Source organism: Syngnathus scovelli, chromosome 7, assembly GCF_024217435.2.
Source record: "Syngnathus scovelli strain Florida chromosome 7, RoL_Ssco_1.2, whole genome shotgun sequence".
Lineage (NCBI taxonomy): Eukaryota > Metazoa > Chordata > Actinopteri > Syngnathiformes > Syngnathidae > Syngnathus > Syngnathus scovelli.
The window spans coordinates 1,171,811-1,197,608 of NC_090853.1; the positions used below are offsets into that span (position 1 = coordinate 1,171,811).

Genomic DNA, 25,798 nt, shown 5'->3' on the forward strand with positions numbered 1-25,798 from the left:
TTTTCCTTTTCCTTCCTGTTCCTGGCTTGCCTTGGACAGATCCTCTTTCATAGCCTTGGGGGGGAACTCCACGCTGGAAAAACACAGTTACCTCCTCTTTTTGCTTACATCCATCCCTCCGTGGAAATGCATTTCCTCTCTTGAAGTTGTTTTCCTTCGTTCTCTTTGGCACACTAGCCAGCAACTTTCTCAAGACACACCTCTGGCTAAGCAGCATAACAGCACCACACCTACTGATCTTACACTTGTTTCTATGGTACACTCAAAGGTTTAGGGAGGGGACAAAACATGTACAACTGACAAAAAGCTAAATAAATATACGTGCAAACTACTCACATTAACTTTGGATTGACATATTACAAAACTATTTAACTGTCTGACTCTTTGCCTGTGGGAGTAGAGCAATACCAGTTTAAGATTTGACTTCCTTTAATCATTGCAAACATCACGTATCATTATTTTAATATTGCAAACAAGGCAACAGACGACAAGACGCCTAGTTACTGTACAAAATCATTTTTTTATCCTTTAATGACATACAAGCGACTCATGAAACAAACCAAAAAAAGAGGAGAGTAATTTGATACAAGCTAGAATGCAGTTCAAAAATAGATAATAAAACAAAATTGATAAAAGCAGGTCTCTTATCCCTTGTAGTTAGAGGAAATAGATGGAATACAGCTTAATATGATGTACAAAGTATCACACAGTGATAAATTGCTAATTAAAAAAATAAAAACAATACTTTACCTTGGCCTCTGACTGGTAACACTTTTTGTTTTTTGCATTATGTCCTTTTTTTTTCTCTACAAGTTGTACATTGTCATTATCAATCACAAGCATGTCTTATGGCCTGTAAGGATTCATTTATGATATTACAATATTGTTTCAGCTCGTGTCGCATTCGGAATCAAAAGAGATGCAAGAAAACAGAGATGGGACTGGCAACCGTTTTCAGCCTCACTGATTTGTCAGAACTTAGTGAGCTGGCTTTGGCCTAACGTTTTGTTTACTCGATAGCCTTGTTTTAAAAACAAAAAAAGATTTCACTCGGACCTGCACTTTTAATAGAAACACTAATACGCATGGCAGGCTAGTAGTTTGCGTTGCTTTTATGCGAGGTTAAAACATTTCTTCCTTTTTCTGAAAATACGTTCATGCTGGAATCCAATGGAAAAGGCGTTTTTTTTTTTGTAAAAAGTAAAAACGCTTCATATAAAGGTCCGCTTTTCTTTGGGGACCTGCTACGACAGTTGATGCAGTCGCTTTTTTGTTTTTTTCCCAGTTTGTCAAGGTTCGCAAGGATAACCAAGTGGGGGGGGGATTAACCCTGTTTGTGGAAAACTAATGCTGGACTCCCCCTGATGATTAGAAAAATTCAACTGATCTTAAAGGTACCCTGTTATCTTAAGAGTTGCAAGTCGGACCCATTTTATAACAATTTATTATCAGTCTTTACTAGGATGGGCATAACAATATTGTCAGTCATTAACCTTAAACAAATTTGGACAAATGGATTATTAATACAAAGAGTTAAAAACATTCAGATTCATCTAGCCCAATAAAAAGGGAGTATTTCATTTCCCCACAATGGAACCATATTCATGAAAATGCCCATCACTACAAGGTAATAAACCAAAAGTTTTTTTTTTAAATCATAAATATATCACCTATAGAAAAGGATTCTCCATGACTGGATAGGCTTTCCCCTGACAGATAACAAAAGAGAGCATTGGACACTTTTTGATGGAACGTTACTAAGATAAACTGACGTTCTCACATATCACCTCATGAATTTGCTTCATATGTGCGATGACCCAGTCAAAATAACGCTTTTTAACCCCTGAAGCCGTTCCTCTACGTTGACACGCTACCACTGCTAGCATGGTGAGCTAACGTGCTACAATGCGGGATGACGTCCTGCTTTTTTTAAATCTAAATGCAGAACAACAACTGACACATTCCGAAATAAACAAAACAATGCGAGGAAGCTGAGGCTCTCTCTTACATACACACATTGCACAGAGAAGGAATTTAGAAAAGTCAACATTGCGTGAAATGAATGACAAGTCGATGAAATGATTCAACAGTGACGTCAACACTGCAAGTCTTAACTCTCGCGCGCAGAAAAAGTCCCTGAACTAACGCAGGCTTTCATAGCACCATGATTTCACTCGTGCGCGCACACACGCATGCGCACACGCTCCTCTGTACAGTAAAAAGTAGCAAATAAAACAATTTGCTGTGAACGCACAGTCAAGCCTCACGCCGCATTTCCTCTATCGAATAACTCACGCTACTGATTTACAAGAGCATCAGCGCACTTTAAGGGGAACTAAACCCGAATGTTTTTAAAGCATGAATACATTGTATACACCAGCGCTAGTCTGTAATTATTTGAATTATTCATCATCGTGACAACACCACATTGGGCCCAACCGTTGCCAACCATTGACGGAAAGTGACGTCAAAGCCAATTGAGCATTGAATCGTGTTGGCTGAGGGCGTTGAATTTCCCAGGTCGGTGTGTTATTTTGAAGCATCAGTAACCATTTTAAAGTTTGGAAAATCACTTGAGAAAACAAATGAATAAACCGTAATGATAAAGTGCTGTACAAGTCCGTCACCTCGAGTTTTTTTTTTTTTTTTTAAAGACATACACAAAAGAAAATATGCTGATGCGGAGAATTTCCCCGACAAGTATTTTTAGCTCGTTGTTACTATCTTTGAACGGTCCGTCTATTGAATGAAGCCGAGGAATCCGCCGGAACTCGGCAATATTTTTGAAATGACTCATACGCAGCACCTGATATCAAAGATATAAACATTAAAAATGCAACAAAAACTTTTTGCTATCTTGGGTTTAGTTCCACTTTAAATGTAGAGGGGATAAACATTCCATACGACACTTAAACAGTGAAAGCGGGTCTTGGCCAAGTTGAAATTAAAGCTATTAGTTGAAACACTGGCATGTTGAACATTCTCGGACCTTAGGGGAAAAAAATAACAGCGCACATACTCCTCATTGAGTCTTTGGAATGTGACACACACGCACACACGCGCCGATTCCACGATTTGATAATGCACACCAACGTCCCCACGAAATTTACGCTTTGCATTTGCGCGGCATGCATGAACGAGTCTACTTGGTGGCTCTCCTTAAAACACGAGCGGTAAGTTATAGAGCACGAGTGCACATGCCACCTTGATATAACCGTGGGTAGACTCGGAATTAAAAAAAAAAAAGACAACAGAAAGAGAAAGCGGAAAAGCGGATTGTAGTGTAGAAAAAAGGATGATCTTATTTGAAGCTGCAGTTAGGTGCTTCTAGAGTTTAAAAAAAAAAAAGCTGTGTGGTTTGTATAACAAGAAGTCACTGAGGCATAAAACTGTGAGGAAGTTGGGGGAGGTGACGTCCTGTGACAAAAACCCAGCCAGTGGGGTGCAGGACAGATTTTGTGTGTGTGTGTGTGTCTGCGTGTGTGTGCGTGTGTATGCGTGAAGGGGAAAGTCAGTCCACTGTCGTCGTCTCTTTCGGCACAGTAGAGGGTGTCTGGAAAGGAAAAAAGAGAAACGTCACATTGAATTCATGTTGCCTTGTTGAAGTGATTCCCAAGTGCGATTTGCATACCACAAGTGGTACGTGGGCTCCCTCTGGTGGCGTGTGAAAGAAATTGTTTTGAACTTTAAAACTTGAGAATCACTTATGTATAGCATCGCTAGTTATTGACTGCTTCTAGAAATTTTGGGCAAGCTCCACATACACGGCATGAATTGTTCAAAGTCTCGCACCCTCCCTACCCGCCTGCCTTACCAGATGGAACCGCGGTGCAATTAGACAAAGATCTTGGCGAGTGCGTCGGCGCCGGCGCTGGCGATGAAGGGCTGCGAGCTATGGAAGGCCACGTCGTGAATGGCCTCGTCGTGCTTCTTCCTGTGGGCCGTGATCTCCTGCACGCACGTCCTGTTGTCGAGCATCCATAGGCGCACGGAGCAGTCGTGGCCTGCGGGTGGGAGAAACCAAATTTAGCAACAAAGAATTAGGAAAGTCAAATTTGGTTTTATGTGTGGAGGTTTGCTTGATCGAGACCAAAAATAACACCAATGTGGGTTAGTATTTTTTAAGACGCCACAGAAAACGCCCCCTAGTGGATGCAAGAAGTGTGATGACTTCAGTGTTGCTGTAAATATTTTTTTTAATACTTGTTTATTACCTCACAGTGGATCTAATATTACTTTTTTTATGCGCAATCGCAAAACATAAAATTTAAAAAAAACACATTTTCCACTTGGACTTTCCACGCATCAACCAAACAAAATATATTAGAAATATACATTACAATATTGCGCAATACGTTGACGTTCTATGAGATGAATTGTATGTGTAAGATAGAAATTTGGTTGCTACTCACTGCCCGAGATGAGGTAAGTGCCTTTTGGATCTGTAGTGAGACATGTAACTGCATCCAAGTGGGCCACCATGGAATGGACCACTTTACCTATGGAGAAAAAAAAGGGGGGTTGAATATTTCCATGCTCTGGTAGTCCACAAAAGACTTGACCAATAAATATAAATGTGTGGGTACCTGTCTTGTTGTCCAAGAAGCGGATGGTGCGGTTCTCGTGTGCAGTGATGGAAAGGGGTTCAGATGGGTGACTGACCACACGGTTAATGAGTTCACTTCCTGCCGAGGGAAATAAACAACCATTTCTCAACATGCACGACAACTTCTCGAGGCGGGAGTCTTGGACGTACCATCCTTGGTGTGCGTCTCTAGCGCCGTGATGCTCTGCTCCGTGTTGAGGTCATAAAGCAGAGTTTCGCCGACGTCAAACGACACAACCACCTGGTTGGGGTCAGAAGCCACGAAGGCCACCGACGTGGGCGTCCCGTGTTCTGTCGAGACGGCGGGAGCGTGCTGTGTTACATATGTAAACAACGGGGGACCCCCCCCCCCCTCCAGTGGCACATATGTCGCTACCTCTTTCCTTATTGATGACAGACAGGCAGGGGGCAGAGTTGAGCGGGTCCCAGATGCGAACGGTGCCGTCGGCTGAGCACGAAGCCAGCCGACGGTGGACTGCCGAGTACGTGAGACCCCACACGCTATCCTCGTGACCGGCCAGCGCGCTGCTCTCGATGCCGGGATCTAATTAAGGTGGCCGTTTGTATCATAACAGCTCACGACAAGCCAATAGCTCAGCTGACTGACTGACCGTAGTTATCGTAAGGATCCACATTGAGGTCCGGCATCTTCCAACACCGTACGCTTCCATCCAGGCCTCCGCTGTAGCAGGATTCTCCATCTTCTCCCATAGTCAGTGACAAAACGGCACCACTGGATAAAGAGCGCAACGTGTTAGTTAGCTTTTCATCTATCCAGGCAAAATAACAAGTGTCTCATGTCGTTCTTTCTTGGCCATGTTTGGACTCACCTGTGCGCTCGAAATGTGTAGATGGGCTCAACATCTAAAGCAGCGTTTCTGTGGAAGAAAGCACTTTGCTTAACCTTAAGAGGTCACATTTACACTACACACAAAATGACCTACTAGATACCTACTTTTTGGAATGCATGGCCTTATTGAGGTTCCATAGTTTGAGGGTTCCGTCTTCCGAGGCGGTGAGCAGCACCGCCTGGCTGGGATGAAACGTCAACGCGCGGATGGCGTCAAAGTGGCTGCGCAGGGTGAAACGGGGGTTCCACGTCTTCTTGAACTCCTCCCTGTTATCCTGCATCTGTGACGCACACATAGGGTTACATCATCAAAGCGGGAATCAGCTCAGCGCTTCTGAACCGTATCCGGTGTGGCCGAGGGAGCAAATGTGTTAATTACATCCATGGAGAGATCGTTGTCATTGGCGACGGTGAGATCAGCCAGTTCACCCAAGTTCATGTCTCCGCCTCCGACTGCGTCCATTATGAAGACATCAGAGGAGAAACCCAGGGCGCCACCTGCAGGTTTGGAGTGTGAGTGCATGCCAATATCACAGAAACATAACAGCAAAATACTGAAAGTCATTCTTGTCTAAATCGGGATCCTGTTACTTTCCAACCAGCTGGCATACTGGGAGAATTTATTAATAGATGGAGGAGAAACTCGACCCCTCCATCTTATTTGGGGATCAAAACGACAAGCATGCATGTGGGAAAACAGAGAAGCGATTCGATTTTTTTGACTGAGGGGGGGGGGGGAGTCTTACCTTCGCCAGAGCGAGCTTGTCCCGATACAGAAGGGGGCGGGGCAGGCATTGCGGGGTAGTCCGGCATCATGCCTTGTAACTTGTTCCTGCGGTTCTCTGAACCCGACGACAGGAGAGACACAACACATCCAGTCATGGGGATGGAATGTGGATGATATTGAAGGCCAAATGTAGATAAAAAGATAAAGATTTAATTCTTTTTTTTTTTAAAAAAAGAAAAGCAGATTTATGTGTGGGAGACAACTTGGACATGTACAGGCTGCATGCATGATACTCGCTCATGATGAAATGACCCCAAGGAGAGAGAAGGAGGGAGAGAGAGAGAGAGACAGAGAGAGAGAGAGAGAGAGAGAGAGAGAGACAGAGACAGAGACAGAGACAGAGACAGATGACAGTAACACAGTGCTAGAAGTCAGACAGAGACAAAGAGACAGGCAGTTGGGAAAAGAGGTTGGTTTTATTGACAAGAAGAGATGCTGAAACATAATGAGAAGTAACTCATAAAAAAGGTGAGTGTGTGTGAGGAAGTGGGGAAAGACAGATACAACGGTGGCAGGGGAAGGGGGGGTGGGGTTGGAAGGGATGCTATGGCAGCTTCGTACCTAACTCCCGTCCGTCCCCTGAGATCCTGGCCTCGCCCGCCCCCTCCCCGTCCTCCCCGGATCCCAGAAAGTCAAATTCGCTCAGGGCGTCTTCCGAGTCGTCCTCGTCCTCCTCGTCCTCCGGGTCCAGGTCTGTGGTCATGGGCTCGGAAACCATCTGAAGGGAAACAATAAAAAAAATTGAGAAAAACATGACATATTATGTTCAAACATTTAAAAAAAAACAAGAGTTTCAATGATAAAATTGACTGTAATACGTAAAAAGTGTTGCAATTCGGTTAATTGTGCGGCACCGTTTCCATCTTCGGCCACTAGTAGGCAGCATAGTACTGCACCGTCCCACCTTTACTCGAGACTTTCTGCTCTTGCGAGGGCCATCGATGCAGTCTGTCGCCATGCCTTGGAAGTCGTCGTCCTCGTCGCTGTCGTCTTCATCGTCGTCTTCGCATCCGTGCAGGAAGGGGATCTTATCGAGCACCGATCCGCCGAGACGTTCCTTTGAGCTTTCTTTGCCTGCGTTCCTATAAATGGATTAAGTCAGCCTCTCCAAATAACAGCGACCAAAACCAGATATTCTCCCTCTTACCTCTTGATTTGCTCTTCTATCTGTCTGACCAACAAAGATTCTCCAGCTGCCCGCGGCTCCGGCTCCGGGGAGGATTCGGGCGGCGGAGGCCCGTTGGCCTCGGGGCTGCTTCGCCCGAGCAGGGAGCGCACTCGCTTTGAACGCATGTCTAGTATGGTGTCCGAGTAGCCCACTTCCTCGAGATATCTATGTCGACAGGAAACAGATACACATCAGCACCTCCGCGTGAAATTGACAAGAAAATGACGAGCGAATAAATCATAGCGCATCACGACCCAATTTTCAAATATGATACAATAAGCTTCTGTCTTTTGGTGCGATATATGACATTATTATTCTAGGATGTCATCTTTGAAGTTGAAATAGTTAAAAGATTTGTTTTAGTGTTGACAGGCAGGCTTTGAAAAAATTTCCCAGCCAAGGTGGTGCTACGGTAAACCTTTTAACTCTTGTTTTTATTTAGCGTGACTACATTTAAAGAGTGCAACTCTAATAAAATGGCTGAAACAATCTTTAAAGAAAAATCTATTTTAATAGAATACTCATGAAGCGGCTTTGCCATGAACGTTAGTTAGGACACCACAAGCCAGTCAGTCATGTGGTAACTTCTGACACTAAAATTGACTATTCTTTATGAAACTTATGAGACTTACTTGCGTAATAGCTGACGTCCTTCCTTCCATGACATTTGATTGGCTGGCTCAGAATCGGACTCAGCTGGGCCATTGGGAACTATGGAGAGCAAATAAATGAAGTACTAAGAACTTGTTTGAAGTCACAGTAAAAGCATTTTAGTGACAACAGAGGATAAGATAAGATCACTTTAAATTGAGCACAAGAGATAAGGACGTCAACCTACTGGGTTCTGCTTCCATCTCTGGTTTCTTGTCACCAGGACTCAGGTCATTTCCTGTCTTGAGCTTTTGGTGTTTTGCCCTGAACACATGCGCAAGACCACAAGGGGGCCCCGTTACAAGAGAATCACAATTGGCGCAAGACCACAAGGGGGCCCCGTTACAAGAAAATCACAATTGGTGGCAAGCTTCACCCTCGAAAACTCCTCCAACTCATTCAACTGGGACAAAATGAAATATTTGGACTTCCCGAGCAATTGGAGTCTTACCTTTCTTGTTTGAGGGCATATTCCAACATTTTAATCCGTCTCACAAGGTACTGTTTTGTGTTCTCTTGTCCTTTCCGCTCACCTTGCAGGAATGCTACCTGAGCCTGAAAGCACACATGGACATGTTGATTATTAGCGACATGCTAATATGATCCAATACATTACTTTTTTTAATTTCTTTTATTTGACTTGCAAGCAATGACTTGAGTGTGTGTGTCTAACTTAATTTTATTAACCTAATGACATTTCCTAAAACCAGTTCATTTCGTTGTGAACATTATTAATTATTAAATTTGTGAAGGCATTCTGTTTTACTGTATGGAAACTCAATAGAATGTAAGGGTACATCTAAATAATATATGGTCCCCGTGTCTATTTATAGCTCGCTATAGGAACAGAGTGCAACTGCTCGAAGAAAAAAAAAAAAAAGGAATAAATAACAAGCACTGCGTCAATTTTATTTGATAAGTGAGAAGACTGAACACAAAAAGATGACGAGGTTGGCAAACAAGACTTATGAGAAGTCGTGGGAGCAAATGTTAAGTAGAGGGTTGCGGACGACAGTTTTTATTTTTAAACTCGTTCTAACCGAGCTCTCAGTGCGCAGCTGCACGAGAAGGGGGAAAAACAAGAAAACACTGGCCAGATTCAAATGGCCCTGCACGGTTAAGACACATTATGCGCTTGCTTCCTTTCTCTTTTTCCGTCAGTTTCCTTCCTTCCTCGCGGAGCAGATAAAATACTTACCTTGAGGAAAGAAGTTGTCAAGCAAAAATAGAAAAGCCTGATGGAATAGTTACAGTATTTTTTTGAATATGAACACGATTAAAAATGCAAAATTTGGTTTCAGATTGAATCCATGATTTGGAGACACCGAGATAATTGGTCATGGTGGAAGTCTGCACTCCACAGAGAGCAATCGAAGTTCATCACTAATCAAGGAAGACGCATCCGCCTCCGACAGATTGAGGAGCCGCAAAAAAAGCAAGTACGAGCAAGTAAGCAATGCACAATAGTGCCACGCTTGGAATAAACACATACTCTGCCCCCACATGTATCTGGAAGAAGTAGAACAATCTAAAAACATGGTCTCAAGAGAGAGCCACTTGGTCTACTTGAGAGGGCAGTCAGTCACACACACACACACACACACAAACAGTCTTGTAACAACCTTCGGAGGCCTGCCGGATAATCTACCAAGGCAACCTCGCTGATGCGGCTGCCGAGTAATCCCGATTAACGCGATGTGATTTTACATGCTTATCGCAGACTTTTGGAGAGAATTGTCCGAGCCAGCTCGGACGCATTGGCAACGTGATGGAACGCAAAACAACGCAGTTTGTTTTAGGCCCAGACGTGTCTTTGGGGGATTATCTAAGAACCTAGAGTACATTATTAATTGCTGTGGTTGATGTTAGCGGGTTGGCAACGTGGGCCTTTCCAAGTGTAACTGATTTGATGGAATAACGTGTTGCTTTTATATTGAAATAAGTTAGTAAATCAAAATGACTGATAGTGATATGCTAAACTATAAGCAAGTCTTAAATTATAATTCAATTGAATTATTATTATGGAATGGCGATGAGAAGACATCATCCTGTTCTTTTCTCCTATGCCCAGATTTCAGCTCAGATTGGGACGAGCCTGATCTTGTTAATGTGTAAGATCCGTGCCAGCTCACTATTGCGTGTTCACTCACAGCAAGAAGAAAAGAAGCGCTGTGGGATTTTTTTTTTCTTTTTTGCCGAACCAGCAGCGAGGTAGGACGGGACATATTTGCACTGAGAGTCATGTAATACAACGCTCACCTTGAGCCTCTGGTCATTTTCTTTGTGTCATGAGGATAAACAAACAAAAGATCTCAAGTACAAAGAAGCAATGATGCAAGCAAAAGCCGTCCTGCCACCTGATCTCTCCTTCCTGTGAGTGGGATTTCATCCCCCCCCAAAATACAGTGTGCTAGATAGTAAGTAATAAGACGGGAATCATCCACAGTACTAATAGAGACGGATGTACATAAACACAATAGTGTAGGAGGAAGACATGCTCCACAATGGTGCAGTACATATGGATATTGTAAAGTGTGTCATGGCTGAGAGCACAATCCTATTAATTACTGATGATCCCGTGAGCCGAGCTAAACAGGAAGTGACATCTTATGGGCCTCCAGAAATTTATCCTACTTGCATTAAAGTAAGGCATCTCACATGAGAACAGCAGCTGTTCCCATCTATTAACTTTAGTGTCACATACAAAAATCAAGATTTTAAATCAGGGACAATTTTGCAAACACTACGGAAGGTCAAAGCTGTCACGCCAAACCAAATTTCCAAAGTGTGAGGCAGACTTGCCTCACCCATTACGGACTTTGGTCTGTTTTATTGCCGCTGTAAGGATTCGGCATGGACCGACCAAGACCTAAGCACAATCTCCGGACCTATTGCTGTGGAGGATCCTGGATTGCCTGACCAAGCCAGAAGAACAAGGCCACTGGCACCTGTCTCCTGCGGGACCTCCCACCTGGTCCAGTGCGAGGGGGGGGGTCGTCATTCCTGCCTTGACAGTGAAGACACGCAACCACAGGTGGCCTTCCACATGAAAAAAAAAAAAATGCCACATGTTTTTTCTTGTCAAGGCTACAAGAACTTCCCACGAGTAGTCACGCAGCCGTGAAATGATAGATGACGCCGACGTACGACAGGAAGCGAGGAGTCTTCATTTACAAGTGCAGCTGACATGTGGACCAATACATGTGAGTAAGCGCGCAAGGCCAAGAGGCCACGCTAACCGGCATGTTGAGCGTTCCAAAGCCAGACGCGTGTGGCCGCCAGGTGATTAAATGGAGGTCAGGTCATCTCTGTCTGTGCTCACGGAAGATGGTGCTAAAGGAATAAGTTGTAAAACACGCCATTAAAAGTTCCCACGGCAATGGTCCGGTTCAGAGCGCCGCCGTTGATTTCTCACCACGGCGTCCATAAGAGCATCGAGTGCAGCTTTATTGTTCATCCATATTTTATCAGGCTTCTATTTATACCCAGCAAGATAGGATTGGATGGAGGGCAGGGAAGCAGGGTGAGTAAAAGTGTTGAGTAACAATGTCTTGTCACAAGTTCCGGTTATATTTATAAGCGGCATCAGGATAAGACAAGGAAAGTGGACTCGTTCAAACATTTGACATTTTCTATGTGCTTTGTAAAAATCTCTGCCTCGCACACATCTGTGTTATACCTGGGAGTTATCGGGGTACTTAATTTTTCCAAACTTGGAAAGTCATGTAAAAGCCAAGCTGGTCTTTTGATTGTTTTTGCTGTCTTCTTCTAAGAGGATAGTGACACTTTCACCCCTGACCTGTGAAGCTTAGCAGTGATGTCACTGACGCTTGTCTTTAGGTGTTTCTTTGCAGCTCTCGCAATGTTTCTGTCATCAACTGTCGTCCGTCTATATCCTTGGCCCACCTGCTCAATGCATACGGATAGTTTATTTCTATTGATGAGTTTTCTCTCAGCTTCAAAATGGTTTGCTTTTCTCTCTCTCTGTTTGCTTAACAGCAAATGCAATTTTCACACACCAAATCTTCAAGCCATCAATCTAAAAAGCAACAACTGAGCAACATCCGCATCAGTCACTTGTTCCAATACTTTTGCTCACTTGAAAAGTTGGTAGTAAATAAAAGGTGCCCTCTCCTGAGTTGTTTAACACGTTAAATGAAAATACCATCAAAATAAAAAAATTGAATAATCGCTGGTCATTTGCAAGGTTGAGTGATCGCGCATTCAGACTGTTCATCTCAATATTTATACGTATGTTTTACAAGTAGACAACCTGATTCTATGAGTTTTATGAAAAAAACACTTTACATCACGTCAAGAGATCCTTTATCCAGAGTTTATGGTGTAAATAACTGTGGCATAGCAGCTCACTTTAACGTTAGCCATTTAGCATGTTGTCATCTGATTGACCACTGAGGGTGTTGCACTGTATTGTTTCCCAAGACCGCGTCAAAAGGTAGAAATAATACAATCGTATGGTTCAAAACATGTCAACATTCCGAATGTACGGGGTAAACATTAAAAACATTTACCCGAAGTTCGTCTCTCTCCGCCTCCCAGCGGTATTTCTCGGCCTGGAAGCGTCCCCATTCGTACTGGATAAAGTGCAGGATCCCGGGAAGAGTCATTCCCGAATCGCCCTCCTGCTGTGATTCGCGGAGGTGTGACGATCCGGGCATGGCCCCGACCGCCGCGGCCGCCGCCGCCGCTGCTGCTGCCATTCCTCCAGTAGCGGCTACTGGTACTGACTGGCCCGGTGCTGCTTTGGGCCCGTTTGGGTTGCGCCCCGCTCCGCCGCTGCCGCCTCCGAAGTTCGGGTTCGGTACTCCACCGGATCTGTCCGCCTCCATTTTAACCGTTCAACCCTTCGCCAGGTTAAGAACGCGGAAACGGGCAAACTGTACGGACAATAATAATGATAAAGCGCCAGTGCCCTCCTTGTTAACCCAGCCGCACTTCGTTGAAGGCTACGCTCCTTTCTTCCCTTTCTCACAAGCACAGAGCAAAATTACTATGCCGTCGATACAATACTACACATCCGCTGTTTAACTTTCACAATAAAACATATTTGAATCACTTATTCGTCACACAAGTGTTATTGTAGGTCTGAGTGCACCGAATTTGCCACAATACAACACCTTCTGGCTTTGTTCAACTTCAGACGAAGTTTAATTATTGGATTATTATGGTATAAAATGTAGATATTTTAATAATACTCTTATTTTGATAATCCGTAATATGTTTCCTCCTCCTTGTATTTGCTACTGGAAATACCCAACTGTAAATGTCAAATAAAGAGCCATGTTTTCTGTAATAAACATCGAATGCGTCGCCAGGGGAGATCGTTTCCTGCCATTTTGTGAGCAGGGAATGTTTTGTGGCTAATGAAGTTAGCACTAATAAGATATTTTTCCTGGTTTTATGGCGATGCACTTTTACTAATCCAGTGTCAACTTTCAATGTATTTAGGATAGAAAAAAGTCGCCCTAGCACGATTAGCTCACCTTACCGTAAATGCTAATTTGAGTGGTGTATTCGATTTCGGTCTGAACTTTTATTTTGAATTACACAAACCGGAAGCAATTACGTTGTCAGCGTGTAGCGGTACTGACGCTCGAAAGCTAACCCGTTAGCTAAAGGCTATTGAACAGCTGTCCAGTCTGTTCCCCGTTCACCTATGTAGCCTTACGCACTGATGTTACTACGTTTAGCTATGCACCGAGATGTTATAAACGTTTAGCTATGCACTGTGCAGTATATATTAGTCTAAAATGTAATTTAAGTGGCATACTCGTTCCTGCCAGGTAAGCTCAAAAGAGCGAAGTTGCCAGAGGTGGGAGCCAGCCGGAGGACCAAATCAGTGCTCATGTGAAGCTTATTGAAAGTCACGATGAAACGCCTATCGGCGTTCTGCAAATTATTGCAAAGAAGAAATAATGACCTCGTTCAACTGTTGGTGAGTAACTTGTGATTGTGAAAAAAAATTATAATAATTTCATCAAACTCAGGTGCTGCATTGGGTGGAATTATTATTATATGAAAATTAGCAGCAGTACTGAATATATAACATATCTTCTGGCAAGTGAAGTGAATTTATAACCATATATTATTATAATAATAAAGCAAAAATGATGCTGTCGAGCAGAAACTTCAAATCTCCAAAACCATGACTTTCCAATGAACCAAAATCAAGTCATGTTTGTTGAGCTATTGAGGATAAGCGGTCTGCAAGATGAATGAAAAAAAATTCTGGCTCCATCGAAGCTGCAACAGCTATGAGACCAGGAACAGAAAAAAAAGAATACATGCGTTTCCTCTGTGTTACAGCTTGGACTAAACATCCGGTCCTCTGACACCAATGGGGACCTCAAGGTTTGAGTTCTTCATTCAAACAATACCGGAGACTTACTTAGTCCTCTCGTAGCCATGCGGATCACTTTATGCCAAGGCGTGTTAACCGGGGCCATCATCCTCAACCTCCTCATCCTTTACTACGTGTCTCGGGCTCAGCAGCAAATGATGGAGAAGAGGAAGGAACACGGCAGGGCCACCAGGAGGGCTGCCTTACCTGGCTCTGCTCTGGAGGGATTCATTGGGCCTGGAGGTGAGCCCAGAATGGCAGGCGTGTCAAATAATAATAATCGTAGCCCACGCGTGACTGTGCTTCTCCGCGAGTTTGAAAACTTTGAGAATTACGTCGGGGATGTGGCCAATTCCTTCCTGAGACAAAGACCCGAGCTCCCCTTTCTGGTTGTGGCCGACACACCACCGTACCCGCCTCTGGATCTTCCAGATGGCTCTCGCCTCCTGCTGCTTTCACCGAGCCCGGACCAGCCACCGCAAGCGCACAGGCCCGAGTTTCACGTCCAGACGGAGTTTGCGCTTCTCGTACCGGACGGTGTGGAATTGGAGCCGTCTCGAGCTATCGATAGGCTGATTAAGGAGCTGGAAGGCGAGGGTGGCGGTCCGGTAAGGCTGGTGGCTTCACCCGTTTTGGCTCGATCCGCTGTACAGTGTCTCCATCTGAGGGTGAACCTCCGCGAGTGGACCGCTACTTACTCAACCGCTGCGTCCGGGAGTAGCGGCAGCGTATGCACGGCCTTGCACGGCGACGCCGTGGTGCTCATCCGCACGGAGGATCTATTTAATCTTTCGGTGCCGCTCGGCCGGCCCTTGTTCTCCTCGCTCTTCATCCAGACCACGCTGAGGGGCTGGAAGGTGAAGCTATTAGAGAGCCCTTGTTTCTCAGCCAACCACCGACCCCTCTTCAGCTCGGCTCACAACCAGTGGAAGGCGGACACTCGCTTGAAGGAGGCCACGGGGAAGCTGATGAGGAGCTTCGGTTTGAAGCGTCTCCTGCTGCCAGAGGGGAAGGAGCAGTGGCACGGCTGCAGCAAGGAGACGGCCCGCTGCTTCGGGACGGTGCAGGATGACACGCCGGACTACCTCTATCTGGATCGCTGGACGCCTCCGTGTTGTTTGCGTGCACTTAGAGAAACCACCAAATACGTCATTAACATCCTGGAGAGCTCCGGGGTGCGCTACTGGCTGGAAGGCGGCACTCTGTTAGGCGCCGCCCGTCACCAGGACATCATCCCGTGGGATTACGACGTCGATTTGGGAATCTACCTGGAGGACGTGCCCAACTGCGATCACTTGAAGAATCTGGACTCGGGCTCACTGGTGGACGCCAATGGCTACGTGTGGGAACGCGCGGTGGAGGGCGACTTCTACAGGGTGCAGTACAGTGAGGCCAACCACCTGCACGTGGACCTGTGGCCCTTCTACCCCCGCAACGGCGTCATGACCAAAGACACGTGGACGGAGCACAAGCAGGACATGGAGTTTCCTGAACATTTCCTGCAGCCGCTCGTGCCCATGCCCTTTGCTGGCATCAACGCCTACGGTCCGAATAACCATCGCGCCTTCTTGGAGCTCAAGTTCGGAGAAGGGGTTGTCGAGAACCCTCAGTACCCCAACCCTGCCAAGAAAAGATTAGACCGGGCCAAATTATGAGGACACCTCAAATTTGGACTTTGAGTGACTCTGTGTTCATCTAATTTAATGCTGAATGTTGTGAACAAACTCTGGACACTCTGATCTGTAATGTTTACAGATCAAAAAAGTGGCTTACAATACAATGTGTTCTTTATGTGTATGTTGTGCAATAGTGTAAAATAACTGCACATTTTCACTGTTGATTTGATGACTGTACATTTATGTAACGGTAAATATGTTTTGCCCTTTGTGGATTCATCTTGCCCCCATTGTCTTGGTTTATAACTTTGCATTGATTTTGTTGCACACTTGAAAGTATGTTATAATATTGTTGTTTACATGGGATGAATTGAAACGTCTGTTGTTGTTGTTGTTGTTGTGACTTTGGAGAGCTTATAAGGAGCATAAGCACACTACTAAAGTTGTTGTGAGAACACTTGTCTTGAATAAATCTTCTTGCTCTACTGTAGAACAATAGTTCAACTTGCTCTTGAACACTAGGTGGCGCAATCTCTCTATAATGGTGCCTTTTCCTCCTGATATCAAAAGTACTATACTGTATAACAGTTGGTATATTTTGTCACTGGGCAAGTAGCACATGTCATGCTATGGGGAGAGCGTCCTAATTCCTGTCCATGCAGCACACTGTATATGTATATCTGATCCCATTCCTATCATTGCCCAATGTATAAACAGCAGTGCTTGGATACATTTAACGCAGTGGTGAATTTAGCTAGTATCTCAAAACTCAGACACAACAACCCTGTAAAAACACCACCATTAAATCATAAAAACGAATTTATTGCTTCAAACTGAGATGACTTAATTGCCCCCACCCCTTCTCCTTGTGCAGACATATCAAAATATAAAACACAATTTGACAGAATTGCATATGTAGTATGTAGCCAGCAACCAAAGTCATTCATCCCAGCCTTGTACCAGCATAAAGATAAAATTGGGGTGGGGGTTACTGAAACAGGCTAAGAAATTCAAAACAAACCCTCCTAAGGAAGGTATTCCCAATATGAGGAACATAGAAAGTCTGTATTATAGACCATGTAACCCATGCAGCACCAACATTGTAAATAAAACATTTGGAATAGTTTCCAAAACCAACAGAGAGGGCTGAGGTTGATAGTAGAATTTGGCAAAAAAAAAAAAAAAATCAGTTTCCCAATAGTCATTAACTTTTTTTCTAGCGTCAATTAAATATTTGCACAGGGTCAGTGATGTGACAGTAAAGACCATTAGGTGTAAATTGCAACAAAAGTAGCTGCTATAAATTACTTTTTGGGACATAGCTCATAAAAAAATCATTGATCTTCTACATTCACGTAACCCCATGGAGCATACTTGGGGGAGATGGATTGTCCAAATGTCACCATATTCCATTTTTCAAATGTTGTACCGAAGCCGTAATGTCTTGGAGTTTCCACAGTAGTGTTTCACGACGTCCACGCCACGGCTACATGACAAAGTCACTATCCCGGTGTGGATTTTTGTTGTCCCTGTGTTCCATACCTTTCATCTCAATGAGCGGCGAGTGCTCAGGGGCAGGAGGCGTGATGGGGTTGGCCTCGCTTGCCTGCGCTGCTTCCTCTCGTTTGGCCGTGCGGTCTACGAAAAACTGCAGGAGTCCTGCTCCAAACGCGTCGCCCTCCACGTTCAGTACTGTGCATGTGCGGTCACTAAAAAACAATAATAAATCCAAATAATGAAATCATCATTTATATTGTCTCCAATAGCATTTTTGGAGTCCGCTAGATGTCGACGAGTGGAAAATGTGCAAAAGAAGTACAAGTAGTGACGCTGGTGCTATCGGTGTTGTGTACTCACACGAGCCAATCAACAGCCAGGATCAGGGAGATATCATTGGTGGGCAAACTGACTGCCTCCAGGATGATAGCGAGAGTCAACACCCCGCCAGCGGGTATTCCTGCTGCACCGACACTAGACGCTGTGGCAGTCACGCTAGTCGGACAGCAGAAGAACAAAGACGTCAGTAATGCAAAGACAATTCAAACAAACTGCAAATGTGGTGAGATACCTACAGGATGGTAATGACTTGGATGAAGTTGAGGGAATAGTTGTTGAGCTGAGCAATGAAAACAGCAGCCACGCACTGAAAGCAAGCGGCTCCGTCCATGTTGACAGTGGCGCCGATGGGGAGGATGAAGCGGCTGATTTGTTTGGAAATGCCGTTATTTTCTTCCACGCATTTCATCATCAGTGGGAGCGTGGCAGAGCTACCGAGGAAATTACACCCAGGTGGTGAGATTAACATGAAGTCATTGCTGATGTAAACAAAAAAAAATCCCTGGTCTGGTTTACTGGTTCAGTTTTCAACCCGTTTCCTATCAGGAGTGGCGTTCCACAAGGTTCTATCCTAGCACCCCATCTGTTCATTAGCTCATTTTGATTCAGCAATATTTGACATATTGGATTTGACTTGAGGTCAAAGGCAGACTACTGTATGAATTTATTGAATTTGAAGAACAACACTACCAGGTACTTCTCTAATATGTTAACCATTACACAAGACACATCACTGCTTGAATGAGTTCATTACCTGGAGGCTGTTCCAAAGGCTGTGGCCAGAGCTGTAAAAATTCCCCACAAGAAGGTGTACGGGTTCTTCCTTGTGATGGCAAAGTAGATGGCAGGCAGCACTAACAAGCCGTGGATAGCGTGCCCAACAATGCAGCACGCAATGTACTTTCCCAGGCTGGCAAAGAGCGTGCCGACGTCCTCCATCTCAACAATCTTGCCAGCAACGAGGAACATGATACCAAAAGGTGCATACCTGAGGAGATAGGAGGAAATTGACAATGGTAATTTTTTTAATAGCACAGCTTTTATCCAAGCTAATAGAGCCATGCTAAGCCTCAGCTTACCACATGATCCACGAGACCAGCACCATGGTAGCTTCATTGAAGGAGTTGAAGAACTTAATCAAGATTTCGCCTTCCTCCCCCAACTTCCTCAAAGCCACACCGAACACGATGGCAAACACCACCAGACCCAAAATATTCATCCCATCCTGGTCAGTTCCAAAGGGAACCTACACATCACATATATATGACGGTCAGGACACAGTCAAAGAACCAACCTCAAAGCAGTTTATTGGGCGCAATCACCTTCTCCACCGTTATGTTACGGGTTCCATTTGCGCTAACCAACTTGTAGCTTGTTGCGTACTGCAAAAGAGAGACAGTTTGCTTTGTCAGCTTGAGAAACATTTCCCATGTTGATTAAAATTTTATACGAATGCGGCACTTACCGACTGGAAGGCAGCAGACACCAAGTTGGAGGGAAAGATGTTTCTGTTGCAAAAAAAAAAAGAAAAAAGAATCAACAACATGGCATTCCTGAGTATCACGCGATCTAAATGAACACCAGATGAATTCCTGTTTGTGATTTATTCAAAAGGACAGCACAAGTGATTCAATTTGGCTTGGCAGAGTCGCGTCAAGTCGAGCATTTCCCCATTATACAACTTTTCCCCGTTATACAACTTAATAGTAAAGAACTAAATCAGCTTTGAATAAAAACATGAGCGCATTGAATCAAACCGAATTGAATCATTCCAATAAAACGTACCCTCTTTAAATCATATCGCAGCACACGTATTGAGTCGTCTTTACTGGAGCGACGTGAGCATATTCAAATTGAAGACAACCACCATGTGGACAGTACAGAAATGTTAATGATAGATTCGGAATGTTTTGACCGCAGTATATCGAACATGTGCAGGTGTCCCAGGAGGTTTAGTAGCTTGTGAGCAACCAGACTGCACATATTGCCTCCGGGGAGAATACAAAAGCTCCAGTTAATTAATTACCCGTTGCTAGGTAGAATAACGGCTAGTGTTTTGACGGTTTAATCCATTTTAGAGAGGGAAAACCAAACTAAAGTAGATGGAACGGTCAACAGGGATGTGTCGCCGCTGTGAAATAAAAATGTTAGTTGACCCCCAGGCACCTTTTACACATGGTTACCATGCTGCCACATGAGGTCTTTTGTCAAGAGACAGCAGGACACCAACTGAGAGGGCTCGTTATAATAAGAGACACACGGCGGCTTTGACATGCTGTGACATTATCATAATGGCTCAGTGTGTACTTTATGCGCTGCCTGATTGCATTCCCTGGCTGAGGTGTAACAATGTCTTCATTTGCATCACAAATAACTCAACTATTGTTATTCTCAGCGAGTATCAAGTGTTATGCAAGAGAGTAACGTCAATCATCTGAGGATGGAAACATTTTCTTTGCAATTTGCTCTATGCAGCCCGACTAGTCGGTAAAACGGTATTCTGAATATTGCATTTTTTGGAATATGAATCAAAAGGCAGAACGCTTTTCGCCATCTCAAGGGCTGGTGTCGACTGAAAATGACATCACAGTTACTCAGTGATGTCATTTCCAATCAAGTATTAAAATGGCTGCCCCTAAAATGGATTAAAAAAAATTTGACTTTTGCCACTTCAGTCATATTTCGCATACACAATATTTCTACATATGTTATTAGATTGTAAATCAAATTTAGGACTTGACTTCCACTTCAAGCTTTGTGTTTCACACTGTCAGCAATAGTTCTACTTTTTATACCTGTATGACATTTAGAAATGTTCATTCAACCATTGCTTGTATAGCAAATACGGCTAATTAATGTTTTATGATAAATGAATTCACGTCACATTAGATTTCCAATGGGAAAGACTGTGACAACATGAATGATGTCACATCCTTCGCATTCATAAATGCGGTAAATGAGCAACTTCCTGCTTTTACTAAACGGGGCGGTTCCTATACTAAACGGGGCGGTCCCTATATGTAATATATCACCACGTGCTTCAAAACTAATTATGAGTTTTGTCAATTAATTAAAAGAACAAAATAAGTGGAAAATGTGCCTAAGAACTGCTGAGTGTGATAGGCCAGGGGACCCCAGGAGGTTAATTTAGCCTGGAGCAACGTGAGCTGACGCAACTACATATGTTCATTGCAGCAGGAGCGTCGTTCTATGTATATTCAACGGTGCCATGTGTTTCACGTGGACGAGCCCCGAAGAACCCCAACTTGGTCATGGAAACAACAGGGGGGCCCCCGTCCGAGGGTTTCACTCACCTGATCAAATCTAAAAAAGAGTCGATGACTTCTTTGGGTTCAGGCACGTTGTCATCCATGCCGGCCACTTTGGGTTTGGTCAAAGTCACGGAGCCCGGCTGAATGATGAAAGCCATCACCACCCCGATGGCCGAGGCGATCAAAGTGGTCACCAGGAAGAAGAGCATCGCCCAGCCGCCCAGCTTGCCCAGGGCTTTGGGGTCGATGCTGGCCGCCCCGGAAACCAGACTGCATACTACCAAAGGGATGATGATCATCTTGAGCAGCCGGATGAGCAGCTCGCCGGGGAAGCCGATGTAGATGACTTGGGTACGGGAGAGCTCCGCGTTACGCACGCCGAGCCCGATGAAGACGCCGATGATTACGCCCGCCACGGTCATAATCACCAGGAGGTTGGCCATGACTATCCGCTTCACACGCTGGGAGAGAGGCTCAGCCTCGCCGCGGGACGTGCCGTTGCGAAGTGGGTCCTCACCGCCGTTGTGCGTTTTGACGTCTTCCAACTTGTCGTCCATAGTTGTACCGTGTTAAAGTTGCCCTGGGAAAAAGTTCGAACTTTAAAATGAGACTGCGAGTTGTGAGGTAGATACGACCGACCGACCGACCGACCGGCACGGCAAAGCAGCTTCTGTCTCTCCCTTCGTCTTTCAAGCAGAGACACAGTGGAGATATAGTGCGAGTACGTAGCCGAAACGTGTGACGTCAACGCGCAGCGCAGGGATTCCTTCTAAAGCAGGGCCAGCCGGCCCGCGCGGACAGAGAAAATCCATTGAAATGCATAGGAGGGAGGGAATAATTGTTTAAAAATAAAAAAAAAAACCTTGATAAACGGGGACTAAAAAAAGTACAGCATGTACAGAAAGAAATACATTAGTCTTTGTGGGATTTTGATGAAATTCCAACAGATATTGCATCATACAAGTTAAATACAACTGAACTGTATTTGGACAGTGATTATTTCAAGTACCATTCTATTTTAGAATAAAATAGAGGAAACATGTCAGTTTACCACATTTTAAAAAATGAACTACTTTTTGTTCTTTAAAGATTGTGTACCTGTGAGTGTTTGTCATCATCCCCGCTTACAATTGTATTCAAAAGGGCTCTTAGCAGTTTATTGTTTGTCAGTGCCACTCAATTATTCCCTGTTATCCCCTCCCAGGAAGAAGGAAATAGTTCACACCCAACAAACCTGAGGTCACATGCCCCCCCCCTAACATCGCACTGCTCCCTCTCAGGGGGGCTTAGCGCACTGTTTTCAAAGCACTGGCTTCAACAAAGAATTCTATGACTATCGTGCTAAAATCAAAGGGTAATGGAATGTGGACTCATAATATTAACGTCTGTAGTATAAGCAATAATGGGGGGGGGGGGGGGCATTACTGAGAAGTGTGTTTTTCTAGCTGCAGCGTGACAAAAGTCACAAGATGCACCAATTCTGTTTAGTAAAGGCCAGTGGTGTCACTTCCAGGGTGATTAAACGCTGTCCTCAAATAGACTTTTCCATTTTGTCATCATGACAATGAGTACTTTCACAAAAAAACATAACTAGGGGTGTGAAGAAACAGCTTGAAGCCTTTTTTTTTTTATACCATGCGCGTATCTTAAATGATCACTCACGAGTCAAAGCAAAAAAATAAATAACAGCTCGTGTTTTTGAAAACACATAGATCGGGTCACTTGGATACAAAGGACTACCGTACAAGCAATTAAAAAGTCGACAGCAGCATAGAGAACCGCAACAAATTTGACTAGCACATTATTTACATGATGAGCCCGGCCGGTGTTTTGCTTCTGTTTTAGCAGGTGTCAACGTGGGAGTTTGTTGATAGAAAAAAAAATGCTAGGCTGCTCCGTCTCTCTGCACTTATCTTGCTTCAAACTGGTTCTTTGTTCACTTGAATAATGTGAATGATCGCTGTGACGGTTCAAAATGAAAAACAACAAACGTGGCAGCACATTATTAATATAAATGTGACCGTGTCATTTGTTATTCATATTATTAAACGGCCGGTGTTTACAAAAGCTGACAGGTTGGTCGTGAAACCAGCAAAAGTAGGACATGCCTAGAAAAAAAACATGGGAGGACCAAAAATTCTGCTGTCTCAGGTGTCACGAGCAGAGACAAACAAGGGAGCGCTCTAAGGTGGAGACAGAAAGAAAACGGATCTATCCTAATTTTCATGTAACTCAATTCCTGTTATTTGGTCTTGATAAGCAGCGCAGTCAATGCAGGCCCTTCATGACTGCCTGATATCTATGCTGTCCAGCAACCACATTGAAGTTGGGAAAAAAAACAAAAATTCATGTTCTAAAGACTGCTTATTACCGGGGAAAGAATGTGCTCAGTCATGATAAAAACATCAGTCAAAGTTGGTAGAAGTTTTTTTTTTTTTTATAATTAGCCAATGGCCATCGTTTGATATTTAAAAAAAAGTAATATCAGCGTATATGGATGAGCGTAAGAGTCTTATGTTTGTAAAATATGGCCAATTCATAATTCAAAAAGCCATGCCGGTCACATAACGAACATGAAAATAACTGACAAAACCGGAATTACAAGCCAGAAACGTCTTGAGAGGATGCCTTTTTAATGTTTTGTCAAGTCATGTCTGCTCTCTGTTTATACATGCAAAAATAAAATACAAAAAAAAAACGTGCAATCTGAAGATTTAGTATTCTGGAAGAAAATGTGCTATCTAGGAATGTTTTACTTTCCCGATCAGAATGTATATGCTTCCGCTATGAGAAAATATTTTTTTTCTTTTAAAGTAGATCATGTTGAGGAACCAAAAAAAGTTACTGTATTTCAATAATTATATCCATTTTTAATTAGTTATCCCATTAATCTATAATGTATTCTACCAAATATCGGAAAAATTCATACCGGTCGGGCCCTAACGTTAAGTGTCGATAAGCAAACACCGTACAAGGAATTTAAAGTACACCATGTGTTTGCCATCTGTTTTTTTTTTCACAGCTCTCCTCTTAGTTTGTTTTGCTCAAGGACCCTTGGTGAGTGTTCTCTGCTTATTAGTAACATATTTTTAATGCGCCTGCCAAGTTTAACTCTGTTTCTTGTTAATTCTGGTGGAAAACAAACACAACGGCATTTAAGACGTTCTCTATTGAATGTCAAATCGGTCCTTTGTAGAGGAATATGACCTTGCGTTCAATTCATCTGGTGACAATGGCATACGTGCACACACACACACACACACACACAGTGTGTTTGTATAGCAATACAGTTAGAGGTCACTACTGTCTGTTGAGTCAGGGCTGGTCAAAACACACCTTGTCACATGACACCGGATCCTAGCAACCGTCCGTCTGAGCCTATATTAGGTATTGTGTACCATTAAAATCTACTGTTGTTACTTTGCAGTCGCAGAAAGCGCTCAGTGATGTGGCTGGAATAATGATTATGGCGGAGGTCAATCAATAAAGGACAGCACACTGGCTGATTTGCCCTTTAAACACAAGCTAATATTAGCATATATCTTGTATTTATCCCTGTGATTCATTCCAATGTGTCTTAACGTCCTTCCTCTTCTGTGGGATTTAGAATCAATTTGGGGGAATTTATTTTACATTTATTTTGTTGACATAACTAAGTCATTGTGTGGTTCTGGAGTTATTCATTTTTAATATTAGCCGTAACCCCTTTATGAGCCTAGCGTTTGAAATAGACCATTTTATTCAGAATGATCCTGTCGAGTTTCCCAAAACGTAGCAAAAGAAGTTTAGTGGGACAGCGGAGGGCAGAAAGAGAGGGCAAATACAGAAGAGTTTCTTTCCTGCAGGCCACATGGAGCCAGTGGAAAACCGCAGAGTGCTGATTTGCTGAGAAAACACACACCCTTCTTGCCACGCCCCATTTTCCAGTTGGGGCTTCTTGCTCTGCAGTTATACGAGCTGCCTAGACTGGCTCCCTTTTACGCTCTGATTCGCTCGCACTCACTGACTGGTCCTCTGTGTGTGTGGGAGAGAACATGTAGAACAAAATAAGCACTGAGGTAACAAAGTAATAATACTTTGTTGCTGTTCTTAGGCAAAATGTTCAAATATCTTTCTGAAGACATTTTGCTTTTACTCCCTCCATAGCATCTGGACTTTGAACTCTTTATTCGTGCAAATATATCTAATCTAATATACAAGTAAGGTGTGTTACGTTTTACAACATTACCCCAAACAATGAGAATGTTGCGTTTTCCTAGCACAAAAGTTTCCTTTCCATTTTAATCCAATGATATATTTCTAGAGTTTTCTTAAATAAAAAATAAAAAAAAAGTAAACAGTCAAGACTTTCATGTGGTTGGAGGCATGTTAGCCAAAGAATGTTTTAATGATTTTGGATGTGAAACATGCAAGTTCTTGCTACATACCTTAACACAGGGGCCTATAGAGAGTAACGGGAAAACCTCGTATGACATAGGAGCAGTCTTGCACACACACACACCAATGTGCTCAAAATTGACTTAGGTGTTCTCAATTCCATGCACAAATCCTAACTAACAAATAGGCTTCACTGAAAATTAAATTGCCACAAGAGAATTAAAAATGAGCCACTCTTAAAGAGATCACATGCTGCAGTATTCATGATGGTGTA

General features: G+C 43.7%; 3 protein-coding genes across 4 annotated transcripts; 1 reads left to right on the forward strand and 2 right to left on the reverse strand.

Moving 5' to 3' along the window:
• Positions 1-500: 500 nt before the first annotated feature.
• Positions 501-13,080, reverse strand: strn4 (striatin, calmodulin binding protein 4). Of its 2 annotated transcripts, XM_068651252.1 has the most exons (19): positions 12,595-13,080; positions 8,514-8,617; positions 8,250-8,326; positions 8,044-8,122; positions 7,391-7,576; positions 7,148-7,325; positions 6,805-6,961; positions 6,203-6,298; positions 5,836-5,954; positions 5,562-5,737; positions 5,437-5,484; positions 5,218-5,339; positions 4,983-5,150; positions 4,757-4,897; positions 4,587-4,685; positions 4,413-4,499; positions 3,815-4,004; positions 3,632-3,654; positions 501-3,553 (listed from the first exon to the last, which is right to left on the reverse strand). In XM_068651252.1, exons 1-17 carry the CDS (start codon positions 12,910-12,912, stop codon positions 3,835-3,837), a joined length of 2,325 nt encoding a protein of 774 aa, XP_068507353.1. In that variant the 5' UTR covers positions 12,913-13,080; the 3' UTR covers positions 501-3,553; positions 3,632-3,654; positions 3,815-3,834. The 2 variants fall into 2 exon arrangements, with proteins under 2 accessions (XP_068507353.1, XP_049582952.1); XM_049726995.1 differs by lacking the exon at positions 3,632-3,654.
• Positions 13,081-13,414: 334 nt separating this feature from the next.
• On the forward strand, positions 13,415-17,786 carry fkrp (fukutin related protein). Its single transcript, XM_049726078.2, has 2 exons — positions 13,415-14,018; positions 14,390-17,786. Exon 2 carries the CDS (start codon positions 14,489-14,491, stop codon positions 16,076-16,078), a length of 1,590 nt encoding a protein of 529 aa, XP_049582035.1. The 5' UTR covers positions 13,415-14,018; positions 14,390-14,488; the 3' UTR covers positions 16,079-17,786.
• slc1a5 (solute carrier family 1 member 5) lies at positions 16,841-21,704 on the reverse strand. The gene is made up of 8 exons (XM_049726080.2): positions 21,190-21,704; positions 19,341-19,383; positions 19,198-19,257; positions 18,955-19,121; positions 18,630-18,863; positions 18,112-18,306; positions 17,897-18,031; positions 16,841-17,748 (listed from the first exon to the last, which is right to left on the reverse strand). Exons 1-8 carry the CDS (start codon positions 21,702-21,704, stop codon positions 17,526-17,528), a joined length of 1,572 nt encoding a protein of 523 aa, XP_049582037.1. The 3' UTR covers positions 16,841-17,525.
• Between the last annotated feature and the right edge of the window lie 4,094 nt (positions 21,705-25,798).

Excerpts from the sequence above, each read along its gene's own strand:
- strn4 (XM_049726995.1), bottom strand. The coding sequence starts at position 12,912 with ATGGAGGCGGACAGATCCGGTGGAGTACCGAACCCGAACTTCGGAGGC. Across the intron at positions 6,299-6,804 it reads AGGGGACGGACGGGAGTTAG|AGAACCGCAGGAACAAGTTA; the intron begins GTACGAAGCTGC and ends CGTCGGGTTCAG. Across the intron at positions 5,955-6,202 it reads ACAAGCTCGCTCTGGCGAAG|GTGGCGCCCTGGGTTTCTCC; the intron begins GTAAGACTCCCC and ends CCAAACCTGCAG.
- fkrp (XM_049726078.2), top strand. The coding sequence starts at position 14,489 with ATGCGGATCACTTTATGCCAAGGCGTGTTAACCGGGGCCATCATCCTC.
- slc1a5 (XM_049726080.2), bottom strand. The coding sequence starts at position 21,704 with ATGGACGACAAGTTGGAAGACGTCAAAACGCACAACGGCGGTGAGGAC. Across the intron at positions 19,384-21,189 it reads TCTTTTTTAGATTTGATCAG|AAACATCTTTCCCTCCAACT; the intron begins GTGAGTGAAACC and ends TTTTTGCAACAG. Across the intron at positions 18,307-18,629 it reads GCCTTTGGAACAGCCTCCAG|CTCTGCCACGCTCCCACTGA; the intron begins GTAATGAACTCA and ends TTTCCTCGGTAG.